Here is a 22,607-nt window from a genome sequence, read left to right on the forward strand (position 1 = left end):
GTCACCTCCGGGGCAGGCGGGAATCGAACTCATGCGGAAGCGGCTTTAGATTCTCAGTGCTGTGCTTTAACCTGCTGCGCCACCAGGGAGGGCCTTTTTCCCTTTTTACAAGTTTCCAATACCTTTTATGGAGAGGCTGTCTTTTCTCCATTGTATAGTTGTTCTCCTGTGCCAAAGATTAACTGTCCATATAGCTATGGGTTTACCGCTGGGCTTTGAATTCTATTCCACTGGTCTGAGTTTGTTTTTGTTCTATACTATTTTGATCACTGCTGCAGCGTAATATAGTTTGAAGTCAGGAAGTACAGTGTCTACATTTACCCTCTTTTCTCTCAGGATTGTTTTAGCTATTTGGGGTCTTTTGTGGTTTTGTATATATTTGATAAGTGTCCTTTTCCCTTAAAAAGTCATTGGTATTTTGATAGGTATTACATTAAATCTGTAAATTGCTTTGGGTAACACAGGCATTTTATTGATGTTCTTCCAGATCTTCAGCATGATAAATCTTTTCATTTTTTGGTCTTTTATTTCCTTTAACAGTGTAGTTTTAACTACACATGTCCTTTACATTCTTTAAGTTTACTTCATGTATTTTATTATTTTCGGAGTGAATGTAAATGGGATTGTATTCCTTATTTCTCTTTCTTCTTATATGTTGTTTGCATATAAAAGTGCCACCGATTTTTTTTTTGGTATGTGTATTGATTAGTATCCTGCTACCCTGCTGTATTCATTTGTTAACTCTAGAAGTTTTTTGTAGTATTGATTTTCCTAAGAGTATTAACATATCATCTGTAAATAGTGACATTTTCATTTCTTCTGCAATTTGGATTCTTTTTATGTCTTTTTCTTCCCTAATTGCTTCAGTCAGGATATCTAATATTATGTTGAGTAATACTAATGACTGTGTCCATCCCTGTCTTGTTCTAATCCCAGTGGAAGTGATACTGGCTGTTGATTTGTCATATATAACTTTTATAATGTTTAAATAAGTTCTCTTCCCATTTTTAGACAACATCATAACTGGATGTTGGATCTTGTCTAAAGCTTTTTCTGCATCTATCAAGGCGATCATGTAATTCTTGTCTAACTTCTCTTTGGTCTGGTGAATGACACTGATTTGTGTATGTGGAACCAGCTTTGCATCCTTGGGAGGAAGCCTGTTTGCTCATGATGGGTGATTCTCTTGATATGTTGCTGTATTTGGTTTGCTAAGATTTTTGTCTGTTATCAGCAGAGCTACTGGTTTATTTACTGTTTTGTTTTCTGTCTTTGGTTTGGGTATTAGAATGTGTAGGTTTTCTTCCTGGGTGCTCATTATGTTCCATTGATAGTAAAATTTTAAAATTGGGTAATGGTAGTCGCCTATTTTGTTCATTATTTTATTGACTATTCTGGGTCTTTTGCTTCTCCTTGTTAGGTTTGACTCATTGATAATCTGTAAAACACCTTGCTAGAATTTTTATTGGTATTGCATTGAATCGAACCAAATTGGAAAGAACTAACTACTGTTCTCCTTTACATGAATATGGAGTTTTGCTCCATTTTCTTTAGTTTGCCATTGACTTTGTTATCACCATTTGTAGTTTTCCACATGTTGGGTATACATGTATTTCCTTTCTTTGGGTATTAATATAAGTGGTAGTGTGTTTCAAATTCAAATTCTGCATGTTCATTATGGGTACAAAGGAAAGCCATTACTTTTGTCGATTAACCATGTATCTTGCAACCTGGCTGCAGTGGCTTGGTAGTTCTAGGATGTTTTTTTTTTTGGTTGATTGTGTCAGTTTCTACACAGTTGGGTTGTCTGTGAACAACATTGTTTTGCTTTCCTCCCTAACCTCTGTTATTATGACTTCTTTTCCTTTTGCACTGCCTTAGTATAAGAATTTCCAGCATGCTGTTGAGAAGGAGTGGTAGAGGGGACATTTTTGTCTTGTGCCTGGTCTTTGTGGGAAAGCTTCCAGTTTCTTACCATAAAGCACAAGGATCACAGTACAGTTTCCTTCCCTCCTCCCCCATCAGGTTTAGCAGTTTGAGAAATTTAACCCCATTCCTAATTTACTGAGCTTTTTAAATAATGAGTGGGTAGTAGATTTTGTCAAATGTTTTTGTTTCACTTAGGATATGATCATGATGTTTTTCTTTTTTCGCCTGTTCAGATGATGGCTTGTATTAATTGATTTTTTTTAAAAAGATTTATTTATTTGTGCATACAGAACTGGGGTACAGGCCAGAGGCTCAGGGCCGGTGAGAGGCTTCACCAGACAGAGTGGGGAACAGAACAGGCAGATCGACGAAGTACACTGCTGAGGGGAGCAGCGGGCGGGTCAGGAGAGCTCTGCCGCGCCATGTGGTCACCTCCGGGGCAGGCGGGAATCGAACTCATGCGGACGTGGCTTAAGCGTCTTAGTGCAGTGCTTTAACTCGCTGCGCCACCAGTGAGGGCCGGATTTTTTTTTTTTTTAAGATTTATTTATTTATTCATACAGAACTGGGGTACAGGCCAGAGATGTGGAGGGTGAGAATATTCACCAGGGACAGAGTGGGGAGCAGAACAGGCAGATAAGGTGAAGTACACTGTTGAGGGAAGCAGCGGGCGGGTCAGGAGAGGTCTGCTGCGCCATGTGGTCTCCTCCAGGGCAGGCGGGGATCGAACTCATGCTGAAGTGGCTTTAGCTTCTCAGTGCTGTGCTTTAACCCACCAGGGAGGGCCTGTATTAATTGATTTTTAAGTGTTGATCCAGCTTTGTATTCCTGGGGTAAATCCCACTTGGTTGTAGTGTATATTTCTTTGTATATACTGTTGGACTTGTCAATTTGCTATTATTTTGTTGAGGGTTTTTGTTTCTCTTAATGAGAACATAGCTTTTCTTGTAACGTCTTTGGTTTTGTTATTAATGCAGAGCTGATCTCATACAGTGAATTAAGAAATAGTCCCTCTACTTCTAGTCTCTGAACACAACTGTAGAACATTGGTATGATTTCTTCTTTAAATGAATCTTTCTGGACTTGGTGCTTCTGTTTTAGAAGATTACAAGTTAGTTACTGATTTTTTTTTTTTTTTTAAATAAGTAGACTCCAATTCAGATCATTGTGTGTGTGTGTGAATTTTGGCAAGTTGTATCTTTCAAGGGATTAGTCTTTTGCAACTAGTCTTTGGGCACAGAATTGTTCACAATATTCCTTTATTTTAATCGCCAAGCCAGGGTCAGTAATACCCTCCTTTAAAAGTAAGAGTAGATTATAACTGACACCTAAAATAAATTAGTGATCTTGTAGAATCTTAAGTTTCCTTTAATTTTCACATTGCTTTATTGTAAATGTTCATGTGAAAAACATAGACCTTCTTAAGTCTGGTACCCCCTGCTTAGTATTTTGCTTTTATTTTTGGTCTCTGATGAGAAGAATCATTTTCCTTTTCCTTTTTCTTTTTAAGATTTATTTATTTAAGCACACAAGAGCAGGATGTAGGCCAGAGGTGTGGGGGAGGGCATGAGAGGATTCATCAGAGATAGAGTGGAGTGCAGAATAGGCAGAGGTACTCAAATACACTGCTGCAGGGAGTGAGCAGTGGATACCACAGGAGAGATCTGCTGTGCATTGGGTGGGTATGCTGGGCAGGGATCGAACTCCTATTGCAGTGACTGGTGATAGCTGGATAAGGCTGTGTCTGTAACCCTTGCACCACCAGGGAGGCCCCCAAAATCATTTATCTGAATTTGTTCATAAAATATTGTGTAACTTATGTTCAAGCTTTGCACGAGGCAGTATGCAGGGTATACGGAGAAATCAGAGGTAGAGCATGTATAGAAGTAATTCTGTAAAAAGTTAAAAGGAACTTATGGTGAAGAAATTAGAAGCAATTAATGCTATAGCAATTCCCAATTGTTTGCCATATTTATTTAACACTTCTTGACAGTTGTAACTCTATAAAGCCTTGATCTCTCATTTGATTGTCCAGTTCATCTATGTATGGGTGCTTTTTTTTTTTTTAATAATAGCTTATTTTTATCAGATATTTTGTGCTTTTTTTCATCTCAGTTGTAATCCCCATGTGCTTCCCATTACCAAATCACCCATGTGCCATCACCATAGTCCAGTGCACTTCCCCTCCCCCAGCCATTATGTATGGGTGATTTTTAAGTAAGAAGTTCTATTTGTGTGCAGCTGTATATTTTTCAAATAATGAAGAATATTAGGAAAATAAATTTCAAAGTCTCTGGCTTTGTTCACACTAAGAACCTAGTAGTACTTTGATCTTTTACCTCTTGTGATAATAATTCAAGATGCCAGTGTCAGAATGTTGACATAACTCCTTTTTTCTTTTTACTTTTGTAGGGGAGTTAGTATTAATGTCCTCAGGCATGAAGCAGAATTTTATGGAATCACTCCATTAGGTATGGTTCTCCTGGTATTTTATACATCCAGATTGCTCTCTTGTGCACTCACCCTGCCCATATGAAATGCATTTTCTGCCATGTCCTAATTTTTGGTAGACTAGTTAGTTCACTGCTTGCTCTTTGTGGGTTTGCATGGTGAAAAGTTGTGGTTAACTAATTTAGACATTTCCTATCCTCTTTAATCCGAGAAAGCAAAGCATGCAGTATTCTTTCTGTCTGTGCGTACTCCTGACAAGTTTGCTTTGACGTTTCAGTGCGAAGGCTGCTCCTGTGTGAGGAATTGGAGCGCTCGTCGTGCGGCAGTGTCCTCTTCCACGGCTACCTGCCTCCACCAGGTGCCTCTGCGTCATTTATTCAGTGTTAAGCTTTCCTTCTCTCACTAAGTACATACAACTGCATTAAACTGCTTATTACCTACCTTTTCTTTACAAATAACTGGAAATGGTGAGAACTTTAGCAGAAGCCATCACCATGTATGGTGGGGGCAAGTTCTGATGGAAGGCCACATAGACTGTGCACTGGAACATGTCTCTGGTAGCTGTGCAGCTCTGCCAGGTACACCCTGGGCTGGGGGTGATAGTGTCATGCAGCCTCGTTGACGGAATTGGCTGTCTGGCTGGATTAGCCATCTGTGTCAGAGCATTGGGTCTTTTATAGACTCCCCCTGCCCCCCCAGAGGCTCTACAGAGGTACCAGAAGCTCTGCAGTGCATCAGCTTCCAGGACAGAAGCAGGAGAGAAGCTGTCACCTTACATCCGTCACTTGGAAGAGTTCTGCCTTTATCCATGTAGTAAATTGGGGGCCTCCTGAGCAGGACTTCATTCCAGGAAAGACTTCTCTGCTAAATAAAAGTCACTGAATGGATGGAGCATTTCAGCTGAAGCAGTTAAAACTGGTGCACAGTACCAAACACATAGTAACTACCGTAAATGCTAAAGACCTAGTGGCAGATTGAACAGTTAGTGATTGCTTGATTTCAGTAAACTAGGTAAGAGTGATTGCTTGATTTCAGTAAAGTAGGTAAGAGTGAAATGAAACATGACACACCTTCATCTTTCTGATCATTCATATCGTAAGTACTAGCAATCTGTTGAAAGAATTTCCGTTTTTTCCTGTTCATTTTATTTTCATGGCAATTATTTGCAATAAATTGCTCTGTTGACAATTATGTTTTTTGTTGCAATGTGAAATTCTAAGTTTTTGGTAGGTGAGTTTTAAAATAAATTTATTGTCTGCTTTTCTGTCATAGGTATTCCTAGTCGTAAAATAAACAACCCAGCTAGATCCTCTACTGATTCTAGGAATGGACAAAATTCCTCAGAAGGTGAAGCTCGGGCAAATGGTACCCAGCCTGTCCTCTCTGACACTGGAGAAGAAACTGTTAGGCTAGGTAAGCAAGGGTGACCTAAACAGAGAAAGAAAAATGTGTATGGTTTCAGTTATAGGTGACACTAAGTATTTTAAAGATGTGACTTTTGCCTTTTTCCTCCTTTTAATCCAGATTTGCAACCTGTATCTTGAAAATTTTCACTTATCATACAACTTTTTAGTGTATGATCTGTTTGCTCTAAATCTGTAGGACAGGGTCGGCAGGTACAGCTTTGAGTTTTCTGTTGTACTGTGCTCAAGTCTGCCTACCCAGTGTGAAATGTTCTAGGCATAGTATGTAAACTTAAGTGTTGTGCTGTTTTGCAACACAACTTCATCAGAAAAGGCAGATGCAAAAGCCATTGGTTGCCCACTCCTGCTTTTAGAATGTGAATTTTTTTTTTCTAACTTTAACAGGATTTCCTGTGGATCCACGAAAGGTGCTAATAGTAGCTGGCCATCACAACTGGATTGTTGCTGCCTATGCTCATTTTGCTGTATGTTACAGGTACTGGGTAATTAATGCCTTTTATTTATTTGAGGGAGTGATTTTGAATAATTGTGATTGTACATTTTTAGGTTTAAGAGCTATTGTCAAGTTTTTTCCTTGTATATTCTATGTCTTTCTGTATCTACTGATAAGGCTTAGTTTACTTTTATTTTCACAGCTAATTTAGTAAATACTGCTGATAGTTTAAGATGTCTTAAATTATTCTCAGACAGTTGGAAGTTGTGATATAATTGAGAAATAGCTTCTGCTTACTCCTTATTTATATCCAACTTCTGTGTCTTGAGCTTACTCCTTGTTTATATCCAGCTTCTGAATCGTATAAGTATTATATGGCTAGACAGATTATACCCATGATCTTTTGATGATAATGATAGAGTCCTTTGTACTGGGGTAGTAGCTGTGGAGACATTCCACAGTCATGACTACCACACGGTGAGCTGAGCGTGTTGTCAGCACAGTGTGGGTGGAAGTGAAGCCGTCCGTATGTGTGAGGTAGCAGACCTGCGTGGTCACTGGGGTTTACTGGCTATTGCATCCTCAGAAAGTAAAAGGAAATGAGGGAAAATGTAGACCAATGATCTTTTTTTTTTTTTTTTTTTTTTTCTTTTCTCCTGTTGGAATAATTGTAGGATTCTTGATTTCAAATTACTATGGTTGGGCTATGCTAGTCTCAGATAATGCTCAAATTTAATTTAATCACTGAAAAATCAAGGACTATATAGATATTTTGTCATTAGGTTTACTTAAGAAAAACAGCTGCAGTAGATAAAAACAGTGTCTTCTAAAGTTCACAGATCATTATTTTATAAAACCTCAAAGTTCTTAAAATGGTTTGATAGGTTTGCCAGATGTGATAAAAAAGAATAAAAGTTCTTTATATCAAAAGAGATTCATTGCAAACATTTTTGAGAGTAAGCTGCATATTATTTAGTTGAAATTATTCAATAGTATGGAAATAGTCATTTCTTTTGGGATTTATATAATGTAAGCCTGATTTGAAAAAAAGTAATATTTTTAGGAATGTTTTGCACTTAACCATTTTAGGGATCTAGATTGGTAAAAACTGTTGTAGACTGTTTATTGCTTACGTATTTTATTGATGAGGGGTTACAGGGGAGTCCTAGCATGGCTATGGTAATGTTTTCCAGGTGTAACAATATTCACCTTTTGTTAATGCAACGCAGTGGCCAAAGAGTCTCCATGCCAGACATGGGGTCTTGCAGAATCTCAGTCAATTAGAAGAATGATGTTTGCTTGCTTTTTACTTCAATCTTTTGCTTTCACTGAGCAGTATACCCTGGCAAGGTGGCAGAGGGAGAGAATTGAGTGCATGCTGGATCTCCTCATGTAGAGTTAGTCAGCATGATGATATGAAAAAGATTTTTGAGGAAAATATTTAGATTAGTTTAAGAGGGTAATCTTTTTTTTACAGATTGTTTTTCCATGACTTTGATATCAATAAATTGGTGCCCACTTGGGGTTTATGTTCACTTTAGATTTTTAATCCATGTGGGTTTTTTTTTTAATGGGTATCATGTAAGGTTTAAGAATATTTTCTCCCAAGTGGGTAGCTAATTTTGATTTTTTATTGCATAAATTATTCTTTTTCATTGAATTTAGAAGACTCCTTTATACATTTTTATATATGCACATGGATCTAACTTTAGACAAGAATCAGCTGATAGACTTGTATATTGTGCAGTTTGAGGCACAATATTTTTACTAACTTTCAAAATCTTGCTGGGCATGACCCTTCTCCGTCCTTTGAGGTCTTCATGTGGAACGGAGCTATGTCCTACGCAACCCTCCTGACTTCAGGACATTGGTTCACGGCGGGCGGCATGTCAGAGTATCAGAGTTCACTGTCTTGTTTAACATAATTTAGCTTTTGTATAGTGTGGAAAATTACAGAGAAAGTATTTTAACTGGAAAAATACACCTTAAACCCAAACATCTTGTATTAAATTCTATTAGTATTATAATCGCAAATAATACTCCTGATTAATTTGTTGTTTTGGCTTCTATGTTTTTTCATGTCCTAATTTCTTTTTTTTTTTTTAAAGATTTATTTATTTGTGCATACAGAACTGGGGTACAGGCCAGAGACTCAGGGGTGGTGAGAGGCTTCACCAGAGACAGAGTGGGGAACAGAACAGGCAGATCGACGAAGTACACTGCTGAGGGGAGCAGCGGGTGGGTCAGGAGAGGTCTGCCACACCATGTGTCACCTCCGGGGCAGGTGGGAATCGAACTCATGTGGAAGCGGCTTTAGATTCTCAGTGCTGTGCTTTAACCTGCTGCGCCACCAGGGAGGGCCCTCATGTCCTAATTTCTAAAGATTAAAAAAAAAAAAACTTTAAGAATGATCTCTGTAAAAGTTTAGATCACGTATAGTTTCATTATTAATATTCCTAAATTAATCACAGTATGTCATTCTCATTGAATCAATACAGTGTCTCTTCATGGAACATCTTAATGAACTAGTGTATTTTGGGGTCCACTTAGCACATCTGTCATTCCTGAAATTTATAAGCAAATTCTACCTCAAATTTTATGGAAATAAGCAGATATGTCAGAAGGTAAATCTCAGGCTTGTCAGTTCCTGAGTCTATTTCATTTCTCCGTGTTTTTCAATTTTTACTTAAAAAATTATTTGTATCTTAGCATGGGACTCCCACCTGGTGGCTGACTAGGGTAATTACAGGCTATGCCATCCGGGACTGATAACTTTTTCTCTTGCTTTGAATGTAAGAAAATCATTAATTCTTGAAATTACTAAAAAAGCTTGTTGCGTGTAATTTTGAATTAATGTTGCTTTCCCTCAATGTACAATTTTAGCCAAAGAGAAGTTAGAGTGATTTCCTTATGGTCCATAGGGAACCATCTTTTCTGAATCCCTAAGCTTGATGTTTGCAATGAGTATGTCGGTTAGTATGTAGAAAAGCAGTTCTCTTTTTCCCTTCATGTTGTTATTCTCTGTGAGCAAGATCAAGAGATGCTTTACAGTTTTGTTTGCCTCACTTGTTTCGTCTGACTTTTAGAGAGGTTTTTCCATAGGTAAACTTCAGGTCATTCGTTGTACTTTTTGCATACTTGTAAAGGTCTCATGTCTAAAGGCTCCCTCTGTAATCCCAGAGAATACATATCTGAAGAATTAAATTTGGATAGGATAGAAAGATTATTCAACTTCTATTAAGTATGTTTATCAGAACTAAAACATCAGCGAATGTATTTATATCAGTCAGCTGCTTATTTGCACCTTAGTAAGCCTTACCTCTGACGAATAAACAGTCTTGTGAGATTTTTCATTCAAAATGAAACCCTTAAATTCCAGTTCTCAGAGCAGGAGGGCTCATTGTGTCACAGTGTGGGGATGCCTGGGTTGTGCATGCCAGACTCTGCTTGTGTCTTAATTGCCTGTCTTCTGAAGAACCATTTAAAAAAAAAACAAACAACTTGAGCACATGTACTTTCTGTTAGTAAGTGAACAGTTAATAAGTGAAGGAGGAAACTATTATCTTAAAATGCTGGTGTCTATTGATTTTTTCCTTCCAATAGGTAATGACAGAACCCTTACATACAAAAATGAAAGATAACAGACTGTTTTTGTACTTTGGAGAACTTTCCTAAATTATTCTTTAGGGAAGTATCAAACTTGCTTCTTTTGAAATGGTTACTACTGTGTGTTAGGTATGTAAATAAGATACTGCAGGAGTAATTTTTGACTTTGTAGCTGATCTATTGCATCAAAATTTTATGTTTAATAAATACAAAGGTAGATCGGCAGTTGTGATTAGATTTTTCTGGCTCCGTGTTTTTTGTTCTAAGTGCTGGTTAGCTTAACTATGTATTATTCTTAACAGAATCAAAGAATCTTCAGGATGGCAACAAGTGTTTACAAGCCCATATTTGGATTGGACTATCGAACGAGTAGCTTTAAATGCAAAAGTGGTTGGAGGCCCACATGGGGACAAGGACAAAATGGTTGCTGTTGCCTCAGAGAGTAGCATCATCTTGTGGAGCGTCCAAGATGGAGGAAGTGGAAGTGAGATTGGTAGGGGAATTTTGTTTATTCTGCATTTTGTTGGTATTCTTCACATTCTCAAGTGTGAGAGAGAGATGGCTGTGACTGTCAGAGCTGGCCTGTACGGTTGGGTTTGCAGGAGCTGCCACATCTCCCTTCCTGGGTCCTGTGTTAGAAGGGACCCTCAGCCAAGCTGAGTGACCTTAGAAAGAGGGAGGCAATGTTATGGCTAAGGCCAGAGGAAACTTCTTTTCACCGGTTGAAACCTGATACCTTCTGAATCCCAGTTGTGATGACTGTTTGCTTTCTCTCTAGCCTTCTCTTAAGGCGGATTTGAAGATGGTGAATAGCGTCATTGTACCATTGCTGTTCTATACCAGAAACAGCAGGTTTTTAAGAACCCCTTTATGCTGTGAGAAGTCACTCAGGATCATTAAGTTTTTGTCTAGCAAAACTTATCCATAATAGGAATAAAAACAAGTGTTTATAAATATCTATTTAAAAATGGTAGCAGTCACCCCACTGCATGGTGATATGAATGATATCTTTAATGAAAATAACTGTTTTCCAAAAGTTTTTGTGAGAAGAGTGCCTTTGCTTCACAATTTTATAACTAATAGACTTTATAGACTTCTAACACTTATATTTGTTTTCAGTCTACCACAATATATTTTGGTTGAAGTATCTGAGGAAAGTTTGACTTCACTCTGTAAAAAGAGCAGTTAGTTTAGCTCTCAGTATCAGCAGTCACAATAATTAGCCACACAGAATATTACGAAGCTATTAAGAAGACACACTCAAGGTGGATTGCATTCATACAATTTCTTAATGCTTTGTTGGTGACATTCTTAGACTGGCTTTTTATTCTGCTGCTCCCCCCACCTTTGAAATTATGTATGTGGCAGAGAAGAATTTAATGATAGGACTTGAGCTTAGTGCTTCTGCTTTGACTTGCACCACCCGTGCAAATGTCAGCACATACACTCTAGGATAAAGCCTAAGATTCGGAGAGTTTTCATCACTTTGTGTATTGCAGCCCCAGATGTGTTTGTGACCACATTCAAATAAAAGATCTTTGGTGATTATTACTGACTTAGGATGAATAAAGCAAGACACAGAGCCAGTCATATCTATTGTCCTCTAAGACACAATGCCATTCTGTAGACAGATAACTTGTGTTTGCCACATCCTAACTTCAGGGCTGGCTGTGTTACTACTGGAAGGTGGCAGTGCTGTCATTTGTTGCTCCAGGGCACGCAGCATTGTCATGTGTTCAAGTTCTTGAAGCTGTGCATGCTTCCATAGCCTGGCTTGCCTGCCCATTGCTACTTTGAAAGTCTAACAAATCATTTTAAAGCTTTTTTCACATCTTCATTTAAAACACTAATTCTTTATACTCTGAATATTCAGTCTCAATAAATTCATAACTGGCAACATAATATTAAAAATTATTTGGTTGCATAAGGAAAGTTACTAACACATAAAAGTGGGAGGGGAAGATAAATTCTGTCAGTTTTAACAGAATTAGCTGATGCAGTGTGGATTGAGTATGTGGACCTTCTAATGTCCCATTTTGAAGCTTGCAAGCCAATACTAATGTAAAAATATATATCTGTTCTTAAAATCTTATTTTAGAAAAAGTATTATATGCTAATTTAGTACAAATTTAAAAATTTTCCCAAACATTTAAATGTGAATGTAAAACAGCAAAATACACAAAATACACTTATTTCCTGTGTTTCTTTGCATACTTAAGGAAATCTTAGATTTTAAAATAATTTTTGAACAATAATGAGCTTACAGATTTTTTTTTTTTTTTGAGACGTCTTTTGATGAAGTTTTTATCCTGTTATCTGAATTGGTAATAGTTCTTTACATTTCCTAGATGAATGGTTTGCAAGGATTTGTAGAAATGTCTGGAGATTTTTTTTTCTTTTTTGGATTGACATAACTGAGGAAGGTCTTTTTTTTTTTTTTTTTTGGTCTCCACCTCTCACCCACCTACTCCCTTCCCCTCACCCCTGCACCCCATCCTGTCCTTCCTTCCTCTCCTTTTTCTGAGACTCGGTTTCATATTACACCATTGTTGCATCATAGGAACCTAGTTGTCACTGAAAACATATCTTTTTCCTCACTTTTCAGCTTAGATAAGCTTTATTGATCTGCCATTAATGTCTTTCCCCTTTTTTCATCAGTATTCGATCTGCAGTTAAACCTTCTAGTGCATTGTTCATTTGAGATATTAGATTTTTCAGCTCAAAATTGCCCTTTTTTATTTTGTTTCATTTCTGCTGAGCTTTGTTTCATCAGTCATATCTCTTTATGAGATTCAACATGTTATAGCTGTTTTGTTGGATTTTTGTCTGCTAATCCCAGCATCTAGGTCATCTCCTGCTTTTATTTTGGGTCATAGCCTGCTGCTGCTCTGTCTAGAAAGTTTTGATTATATGTTGCACATGTGCATGGTACTTGGATTATATTGTTTTCCTGTAAAAAAGATGTGTTTTTGTTCTGGTGAGCAAGTACTTCCCAGGGAATCATTTTGCTCCTGCTTGACTGTTACGCTTTTATAGGGTATATAGAGTCTCGGGGCTGATGTGGTTGGTGATTCACTTAAAGAGAGAGGATAGTTTGTTCAGGCTGGTGAAAGAAACAGTGTTTTACCATGGATGTGCTTGAGAACTTGGCAACCCCATCCAAAGAAAATCACTAGGCCTGGTCTGTCTGTGACAGCTCTCTGAGCGGCCAGCCTCTCTCACGTGACTCACATGCCACACTGCTGCCCTGTGGGGCTTTGCCAAGCAGGGATCCCTGTGACAGAAACACGTCCTTGTGCTGTCGGCGTCCCTGTGGGCGGTGGTTGTGATCACTGAGCCTAACCAGGAGTGACTTCAAATTTCTGGAGCTCAGCAGAATGTCTTCTTTGATTCCCTGGGCTCCTCCTTCTCTACAGTGAGGATGTCAGTTCATTTTCCTGTTTTCATTTCTTTCAAATAGCCCATAAAGCTGCATTTAGTTTTAGCTTTGCGTGTTCTGAAAAGTTGAGTATGATTACATGAGAACCCATCTTGTCATGAGACAAGATGGTGTTCTGCTATGAATTAGCAAGTTTATTTCTTAATCAGTTCTAATCGGAGAACTTCAGCTTTTTTGTGTACGGTGTGTTTTGTTTGGCTGTGTGTGTGTGTGTGTGTGTGTGTGTGTGTGTTTGACAGCTTGGGCTGAGGTGGCATGTGCATATGCATAGAGATGTATATTTGCATACATATTAAAATAAATGTTTAGAAGATAGCCGCAGCAGTACTTCCAGATTTGTTTTTCTTTTTGTTCAATATATTCATTTTCATGCTGCTATCTGCGTGGTTTTCCCAAAATTTAAGAATTCTCAAGGTGTTGTTTATGCCACTGGACTGTTGCATGCAGTACAGCTCTGAACAGGGAAACGCTCCAGCTGGTGTGACAAGACTCCGAAGAAGTCTGTCACCCTCGGGGATTGTCTTTCAGTTGGTTTGTCCCTTTTTGGTGAGCTCTCCAAAGCCTTATAGATCCTTGTCTTCTCAGTTAGATGCTAAGGAAACTGCTCCTGTTGTCACATAATTGTATCTTTTAAAAGAAGAAAGTAACTTTTCTGGCCTGGCTGGCTGGCTATTCACATGGGGTTTGTAGCTGCCAGCCATGGTGAGCCAGGGGTTCTGTTCTTACTGTTCATGTGGGACACTTTGCATCTTTTCTCACCTACATCCCCTGTTCCCTTTCTCAAATTTCCTCTGCTTGCCCATTCCGAGGCCCCCAGTTTGGTGATGAGTTCCTGTTCACATGTTTAGAAACCCAGCACAGATGGCATCATTTCTTTTTTTAGAAGACAGTCACCATATCTGACTTTCTTTTCCACATTCCCTCCCCCAAACCACCTGTGTCCATGCCCCATGTGATTCCCATGTCCTATACCTTTCCCCTCTTCCCTCTAACTTGTTGTCTTCTTTTTGCTGAGTTCAAATTTTTATTTCTTCTATTGCTGCATGGAATTGATTCTTGGGCATTTATATTCCACCGATGAGTGAAACAATCTGAAACTTGTCTTTCCCTTTTTGACATATTTCACTCAGTGTACTCACAAAGTCCATCCATTCTGTCCCAAATACCACGGTCTGGTCTTTCTTCACGCCTTTGTGATACTCCATTGACGAAATGTCCCTCAGTCGCCATCACCATTGATCTGTTGAAGTGCACTGGGTTGGTTCCATGACCTGGCAGTTACGAATAGTGCTGTTATGTACATAGATGTAGACAGAACTTTCTGTGTTGGATTTTTTTGTGTTAGATTTTTTGATAACTAACTAATAGCAGTGTTGTTGAGCCCAATGGAATTTCCATTTTTACTTTCCTGAGAAGTCGCCATGCCATTTTTGACAGGAGCTGTGCCAGCTTGTAGTCTCACTAAGAGGAATTAGTGTTCCTTTTTCACTGCAACCTTGGATGTGAATTCATTAACAAATTAACATTTGTTAATTCCATCACAATTTATATGGGTCATTCTCACCGATATGAGATGGAATCTCAGTGTGGTTTTAGTTTGTATCTCTAAATTATGTTGAACATTTTTTCATATGTCTCACAGGCCATCTGAATCTGTTCTTTAGAGACGTGTCTCTATTGAGGTCTTTTCACCCGTTCTCAATGGGGTGTTTGTTTCCTTGTTGTTGCATTGTGTAAGAACTTTGTAAATTTTGGAGGTTAACCCTTGTCATTCTTGGTATGCAGATAGTTTTTTCTCATTCTGTAGGTAGTCTTTCTGTTTTTGTGATGGTTTCTCTTGAGTAAAAGCGTTTCAGTTTGATGGCAGCCCTGCTTGTTTATTTTTGTTTGCAGTTCTTGTTTTCGGGCCTATTGTCAGCTCCATCTTCGTGGTAGGTGTGCCGTGGTGTGTCCCCTATGTATAGTTTCTTTCAAATACCTTATGGTCTTGGCTCTTCTTTCCAAATTTATAATCTATCTTGAGTTTGTTTTTATATATGGAGTAAATATGGGTCTTTATTTTTTACTTACCTGTAAATTTCTAGTTGACTTTTAGATAGTTGATGTTGTCATCAGATTATTGAGCCCAACGCTGACCCATGAGCGAGCTGCAGCTAAATGACTTTACATACTGCAGTGGATCTACTAACTGGATGGGTCTGGGATGAATCCTGGGATCCTTTGAATTTTGTTCATCCTAAATCTGTCCACCTATAAGTGGAGAGCACGGTGGCTACAGGTTGTGTTCTGACTAGTGTTTGCTGACCTGGAGTGACTTTCATCTGTGTTAGCATTGTGTAATCTTTTTTTAAGAGCTTATAGGTTTCTTATTTTTGGTTCCTAAACTACCTAGCACATAATTTGTGGAAATGATAATAGGTTTAGTCACCTTAAGCTGTTTCTATCCTTGGATTTGATTAACTCTAAAAGTAGTGACTGATTAGACTTTTTGTTTTTTTTTACTGTCAACTCAAGGAGTGTTCAGCCTTGGCGTTCCTGTGGATGCTCTCTTCTTCATTGGTAACCAGTTGGTGGCCACAAGTCATACAGGAAAGGTGGGCGTGTGGAATGCTGTCACTCAGCACTGGCAGGTTAGTGTTAACTGAAGCATTTACATAAATGAACTATTTCAGAATCTTGTGTCAAGTATGCATTTGTTTTATTCGTATGGGATTCATACTGCTTCTGTTACTGATCATAATGAATGTGACTGTTCAAGTGGCAGATTTGAACCTAGGTACACGTTAGACTTGGTTTTCAATAATTTTGTTGTCTTGGAAATGGATGAGTTTTTGGATTTGCTTTATTTTTAATAGTTAAAAGGGAAGTTTTTTTTTTTTTAAATATAAAAAACTGAAAAGGAGAAGACACTTGCACAGACACAAGTGGGCAGGAAGCCCTGCACCTAGAGGGGCTGGTTTGTTCAGAGATGCCTGCCAGACAGGTGGGCGAGCTGCAAAATGGGTGTGTTAAGTGTGGTCTGATACTTCATTTGAGCTGTTGAAATTCCATGTCTTGGGAGAGAGGAGTCCAGCTAGACTTTGCAGTATGGATGCACAGTTTGGCCTGAATAGCCAAAGCCTTTGCAGAGAAGATAGCACAGTCAGTCTTCTCAAGTTCTCGAGGAACAGGAAGGAGCACAGGCTAAGAAAAGGTTAAGAGGAGAGAGGGAAAAAGTGAAAGGACTTCAAGCAGAGAGTGACATGATCACTCTCTTAGAAAGGGACAGTGGGAACTGGTGGAAGAGGTGGGCAGGAAGTCAGGGGAGCAATCCAAGCACAGCAGCAGAGACTCAGCTCGTCTCCACAGAGCTGAGACTGTTGAAAAGTAAGCCTCCCCGAAGGACACAGTTGGTATGTGATCAGGTACGGAAAGTTAAAGGAGAGTATTCCTGGTTTGACACTTAAGTGGCTAGTAATACTTTGAAAGGGATTATAGGAAGAGAAGCAGAATTGGTGGTGGAGGTGGTGAGGATAGTTAGATTGATTACATTTTTTTTTTTTTTTTGAGATTCCTGTGGGCATTCAGGCGAAGGCTCTGACATTCATTATGTACCTTCGAGAAGCCTTTGGAATGTAGGGAAGAAGAAAGGGCTAGCTAGAAGTATTTGGAAACCTCAAGACTTTTGTGATACCTGGAAAAATAAGAATAATAAAATTTTTTGTTGCTAGGGTTTATAAGAGAAAGAAAAGTTAAAATTGAAATATTAGAGAACATTGGCATTTAAGGTTACAAGACAGAAAAATCAGAGGCCAAGTGGACACATGTGAATGACAGATGACACTGAACGGCAGTAGGATGTCATTTGCAAATGTGAATTAACTAGGTTTCAGTAGGGTTACATGCCAAATTGCAGGAGCTGATGAATGCAGTGATCAGAGACCACAAATTCAGTTACCTTTCAGGAAGGTTGGTAGTGAAGGAAAGCAGAGAAAGAAAATAAATTTAAGGATATAGATAGATCAAAGATATTTAGTGCTTTTTCCTCTAGGAAGGGAGAGACTTGAATAAGATGTAGTCAGAAAGAGGAGTTATCACAGAAAGCCTACAAATGCTCAGAGAAAGAAGATAATGTCTAGTTGTATAGAAGTCAAGAGTATATGCAATCTAGAAAATAGCTAGAGATGGTTACTCAACACAAAGTAGAGATGATTCTCACTCTGACAGAGTGAGGAAGGACTACTGAAGAACATAAATTCATTGGAAGAGGAAGACACTAGAAGTATGCATCGGACACTAGAAGTATGCATCAGCGATTGCAGAGAGTGGTGCATTTGTGGTGATCTGAATGATGGTCATTTAATTTTACCATTAGTGCTTAGTACTGGGAACAGGAAAAAATAGTATTGGCCTGATTTAAGCGATGAGAATGATGGAAAGTTAGGTGGGTGTGGTCAAAGATTTAACTTAAAGTTGGGATTTGGAACAGTTCTTGTTGATGTGACAATTTAAAATCAGATGTTGAAATGCCGAATGGGATCACAGTGGGGAAGTAGGATCAAATAACTTTAAATGTTGTTAGTATAAGCCTTTAAGTGCCAGGGTAGCAGAGAAAGGGGTAAAGTTAATTGTGGTCCCCGTGTCCAGGTTCTTGGCAAAGGTGATAACATTGATGGACCTGGAATTTACAGTCTGGAAAAAAGAGGATGTTCTGATGGAGTTGAGCTGTGGAGGGCTTTATCTTGATATACAGGGGGAACAGAAGAGAATGAATATCTTCTGGTGAAAGGTGTTATAATCAGGCGTCATTTTAGATGAAGACAGAAGTCATATTTGTAAGAAAAAATACATTTTCTTCAGCGGTGCTTCCATATAGTCAGAGATTCCATATAGGCTTTGTTAATTCTTGTCACCCTAAAAATGATGGGCCAGGGAATGCGGAAAAATACTAATCTCTGTGGATGTAAAGGTTAGGTAGAGGGAGGTAGATCAGTGGGATTCTCCAGCTGGTGATATTTCTAGAAAGAGGAGTGTGACTTAGAAAGATCTATGAAAGGTCTGCTTTCAGGTAGGTTACTTGTCTGTTGATGCCAAGTCTGAGCGTTCGGTGCCTGGAAAAAGCGAAGCCATTTTGTGCCATCTGCTTAAATAACTTAGGGTTCCCAAAGGAACTTGCTTTTTTTTTATTAACATTTCATGATTTTCATGAATATTTTCAAAACTACGTGAAGAAATTCCCCTATGTCTTGTAGATTCTAGAACCTATACTGGTGTCCTCCAAGTGCCGATACTTACCGCTCACCTTTTATTTCATATGTAACCTGTTACTTGCTGTTTGAATGAATTGAAACCCTTCTTGACAAAGTAGGTCCAGGAAAACCTTGGGAAAGTGAGCAAAATGTGACTTATAACACCATTAGATAAATCTTGTTGTATGCAAGGATGAGAAATCTCATTGTCAAAAATGCAAACCTCAGCGACAATTGTGGCTGAAAATGACACTGACTGAGTAGATCACAGTTCAGCCACTAGTGACAGTTCTGCCCACAAATAGCGTAGAAAGTACACAGGGCAGCTGTGGTAGGTCTTCACTGGAGTTCTGGAGCCACGCTTGATCTGTAGTATTTTGACTAAGGTGAATAAGTGGGGAGAAGCAAGGGAGAGAGAAATGAAAATGAATAGGCATTTAAGACTAAAACCCATTTTGAAATTAGTGTATCAGTTTCTTAATAGGACAGCTTCAATAAAATGCTAATAAAAGCATTGCATCTAAATTGAGTAAGAACAAAAATATTTTAGATTTTTTGTTCTTTTTTTGTTTAATCCTGTCCCACAAACTTGAATCTAGGAATATTAGTAATAAAGGAATTAGCTATACTTACTGTCTCTTATTAATAACAGTAAGGGAATCCTAGATTGAGCTACATGGCAGAATAATACCTCTAAGCATTGCTTCCCAGGTGGTTCGGGTTTAAGTTTGGACTTACACTGAAAACATACTACATGTATTTCATTCTCCTACCAAAACAGACAGTTTTAGAAGTTTAGTCCTAGAAACTAACTGGCTCCCAAAGGGTCAGAAAACTCAGCCAGAGTCACCTTGTGAAACACAGGCTTGCCTCTACCTGAGTAGTAGTAGATGCTGGCCTGGAGGAGGAAATGCCTGCCCTGAGAACAAACAGCCAGGTGAATTTATCTAGTCTGAGAAAGCCAGATGGACGGGAGGGGGGAGGGGAAGGTGCATCTGGTTTGACTTTCTCCTTGGTCTGGGCACCTGTAGCATGGATGTCACCAGTAGGGCTTGGTGGGACGTTTGGGAATTTTTTTGGTGATAGGTTTGTGAATATGAATCCTACGTGTTAGGGATAGAAAACAGTGGGCATCATAAGCCTACTCCAGAGTTCCTTGCTATATTTTGGCCACTAGCCTGAGTATCTTACATTTGCTTACTTAGGATTTACAGCAACTCAGCTAAATCAGCTGATATACAGTCCCTCTTTATTGCTGACATGTAAATATCCATCCATATAAAAACCAAACAGCATGTATTACTTTGATATTAAATATTGTATTACTTATTTATATGCACTTGAGAACCATGTATCAGGATGTAGAGGTTATGGGATCTTTTTTTGTTTGCTTAGCCAAGAATGGAGACATGACATTGTGGGACAGTGAGTTGCCTACAAAATGAGCTTTAAAGAGGTCTGCCTCAGTCCCTGAGAAGACTGGAATAAGAATAAAAGTGTATACAGCATAATGACTGATTCATTCTAATTGTATTTAAAACAAACTGCTCTTTGCATAACATTAGAAACCAAAGGACAATCCGCAATTCTCAGATTGGTATGAAAGTAACTTTCAACCCAGGCTTGGTTGTATACCCAGTTAAACTATCACTGAAACATGAATGAGAAAGATATTTTAGATGATCCTGAGAAAATCTGAATTTGTAACAACCTTCCACAAAAGGACTACTAAAGAAATGCTCCTTGATGCTAATGATAGGATGATAGGTATATTTTGAAGGGGTAGATGTGGAGAACAGTTAACATCACACTTAAAGAAATTGGTGCCTATCCTGGAAACTCTAAATAAGTGATTATTTTAAAAGGACTAGATGGTTAAAATACACTATTTTAAAAAAGTCTTATATCCATGTGGAGATTGTGGTTTAAGTGGGATTGTGGTTTAAGTTTCCTTTGATTGCTTTGGAAGGTAAACTTGATATTTTAAAATTGTAAATCACTCAAATTTACACAAACAAGTCAGTGATAACTTGTGGTACCTTAGGAAAGAAAATCTGCTCTCATCATGGAATTGTGACCAGTGATTGACCAAAAAAATTATCCAGAATGATTTCCCAAATACAGAAATGGCTGACTCTTCGCTTTGTGTTAGGAGAGAAGAACTTGCTATCTAGTCCTAACTGTTCTGTGACCTCCCTTACCTCTACTTTCTCTGTCCTCTTGTACTAAGGGTTAGGCTTGACAAAAAGAGCCAGGACTTGGTCAGTGGTTCCAGAGAAAGGTAGGAGGTTTAGTTCTGTACCAGTTTGCAGGTTTCTAATCCTCCCAGAAAACAAACGGTGAAACGCCTTATCCTTGATAAGCCTGGGGAAGCTCCAGGCAGTCTCCACTCTTGTGCCCACTGAAGAGTGCTTATGAGGGGAGAGGAACCCCATGGCCTTGTTTCAGCTCTTAGATATTTTTTAAATTAGATGAACTTCAGTTCTGTGCTTTCTATGCCTGCTGTTCTGTCACATTGGCTCTTTCCCTTTCGTCTGACTCATAGTTCACTTTTTCAGCTTTCAGACTTTGCCACCTTTTTAAATTTCCCTAGATCTCCGCTCTTCTCCCTTAACTAGAACTGAGATGACACCTTCCTCTGATTGCATCACACGGCCTGTTTTAGTACCTGTGAGATTGTAGTGTGCTTTCTGTTCTGAACCCCAAGTTTACAGGCTTCTACAGAGTAGAAGTGATTTCTTGCACCCCTTCCTTTGCCCAGTACTTGTTCACGTGGATAATATTTGGTACCTAAGAAGTACTTCATTTAAACCCCATCTGTGAAGTTTCACATGTACCTCTTTGGGCTTTTCATAGGGAGGGTTCATTTTGGCCAGACTTGACCTTCCAGGGTGTGCTGTGATCTCAGAATCATGTGTAGAAAAAGGATTTAACCCTAAATTCTTAAAATACTGCTGTTAGAAATACAACTTTTTTTTTTTTTTTAAAGATTTATTTATTTATTCATACAGAACTGGGGTACAGGCCAGAGGCTCAGGGACGGTGAGAGGCTTCACCAGAGACAGAGTGGGGAGCAGAACAGGCAGATGGACGAAGTACGCTGCTGAGGGGAGCAGCGGGCGGGTCAGGAGAGGTCTGGCTCGCCATGTGGTCTCCTCCGGGGCAGGCGGCAGGCGGGAATCGAACTCATGCGGAAGCGGCCTCAGATTCTCAGTGCTGTGCTTTAACCCGCTGCGCCACCAGGGAGGGCCAGAAATACAACTTTTTAATAAAGCTTTTGTAGGCGCTAAAGTGGTATTTTCCAGTTCCCTCTGTGTGTGTTGCTATGCAAAGAAAGGCCATTTTCTAAGACTTGTTTTTTTTATTAATGAAAAATTTGAGCAGAAAAATAGAATAATAGAAATAATAACATCTGTTAACAATTTCACCACATCAGGTTCAGGATGTTGTTCCTATAACTAGTTATGACACTGCCGGGTCATTCCTCCTCCTGGGCTGCAACAACGGATCCATATACTACATCGGTAAGTCTGCTGGTGTTACCATACTCTGGTGATACAAGAAAGCATTGCATTTATTAGCTTTAAGTAGCTACACTATTTTAATGTTTTTTCTTTTTTAGATATGCAGAAGTTTCCTTTGCGAATGAAGGACAATGACCTTCTTGTAACGGAACTTTATCATGATCCTTCCAACGATGCTATTACTGCATTGAGTGTTTACCTCACACCCAAGACAAGTCAGTCCATCGCTAAGTTACTAATAAGCTTTTCAAGATGTGTGTTTGTTGGTTTATTAAACTGAAACTACCCCTCCAGCCCTTTCTGTTTGAGAACTGCAATGCTAAGGATTTCATCTATTAGTACAAATTTTATATTCAGTTTATATTGAAGTCACGCTTGACCAGTCAACAACCTCAACTTGGGCTGGCAAGTTGGGACGTTACCCTTGCTAAGTTGTTTGCGGTAATAAGCTGTATGGTTACTGCCAGTTAATACTCTATTAAATTATCTGGACAGTGACCTTTCCCTCACAGCGGCCAATTTCATTTTGAAATCAACAACTTTTAACTCTTCCTCCTCCTTTCTCCCTCCCCC

General features: G+C 38.8%; 1 protein-coding gene across 1 annotated transcript in view; it reads left to right on the forward strand.

Annotated features, from left to right (window-relative positions):
* The window catches only part of KCTD3 (potassium channel tetramerization domain containing 3), a 53,272-nt gene that overhangs the window by 9,330 nt on the left and 21,335 nt on the right, over positions 1-22,607 (forward strand). The window contains exons 6-13 of the mRNA XM_004685237.2: positions 4,342-4,400; positions 4,658-4,738; positions 5,653-5,793; positions 6,189-6,279; positions 10,146-10,336; positions 15,797-15,912; positions 21,947-22,034; positions 22,133-22,249. Of these exons, the coding sequence (XP_004685294.1) occupies positions 4,342-4,400; positions 4,658-4,738; positions 5,653-5,793; positions 6,189-6,279; positions 10,146-10,336; positions 15,797-15,912; positions 21,947-22,034; positions 22,133-22,249 (884 nt within the window). The remainder of the gene's footprint in view (positions 1-4,341; positions 4,401-4,657; positions 4,739-5,652; positions 5,794-6,188; positions 6,280-10,145; positions 10,337-15,796; positions 15,913-21,946; positions 22,035-22,132; positions 22,250-22,607) is intronic.

Source organism: Condylura cristata, unplaced genomic scaffold (assembly GCF_000260355.1).
Source record: "Condylura cristata isolate star-nosed mole 26May11 unplaced genomic scaffold, ConCri1.0 scaffold00018, whole genome shotgun sequence".
Lineage (NCBI taxonomy): Eukaryota > Metazoa > Chordata > Mammalia > Eulipotyphla > Talpidae > Condylura > Condylura cristata.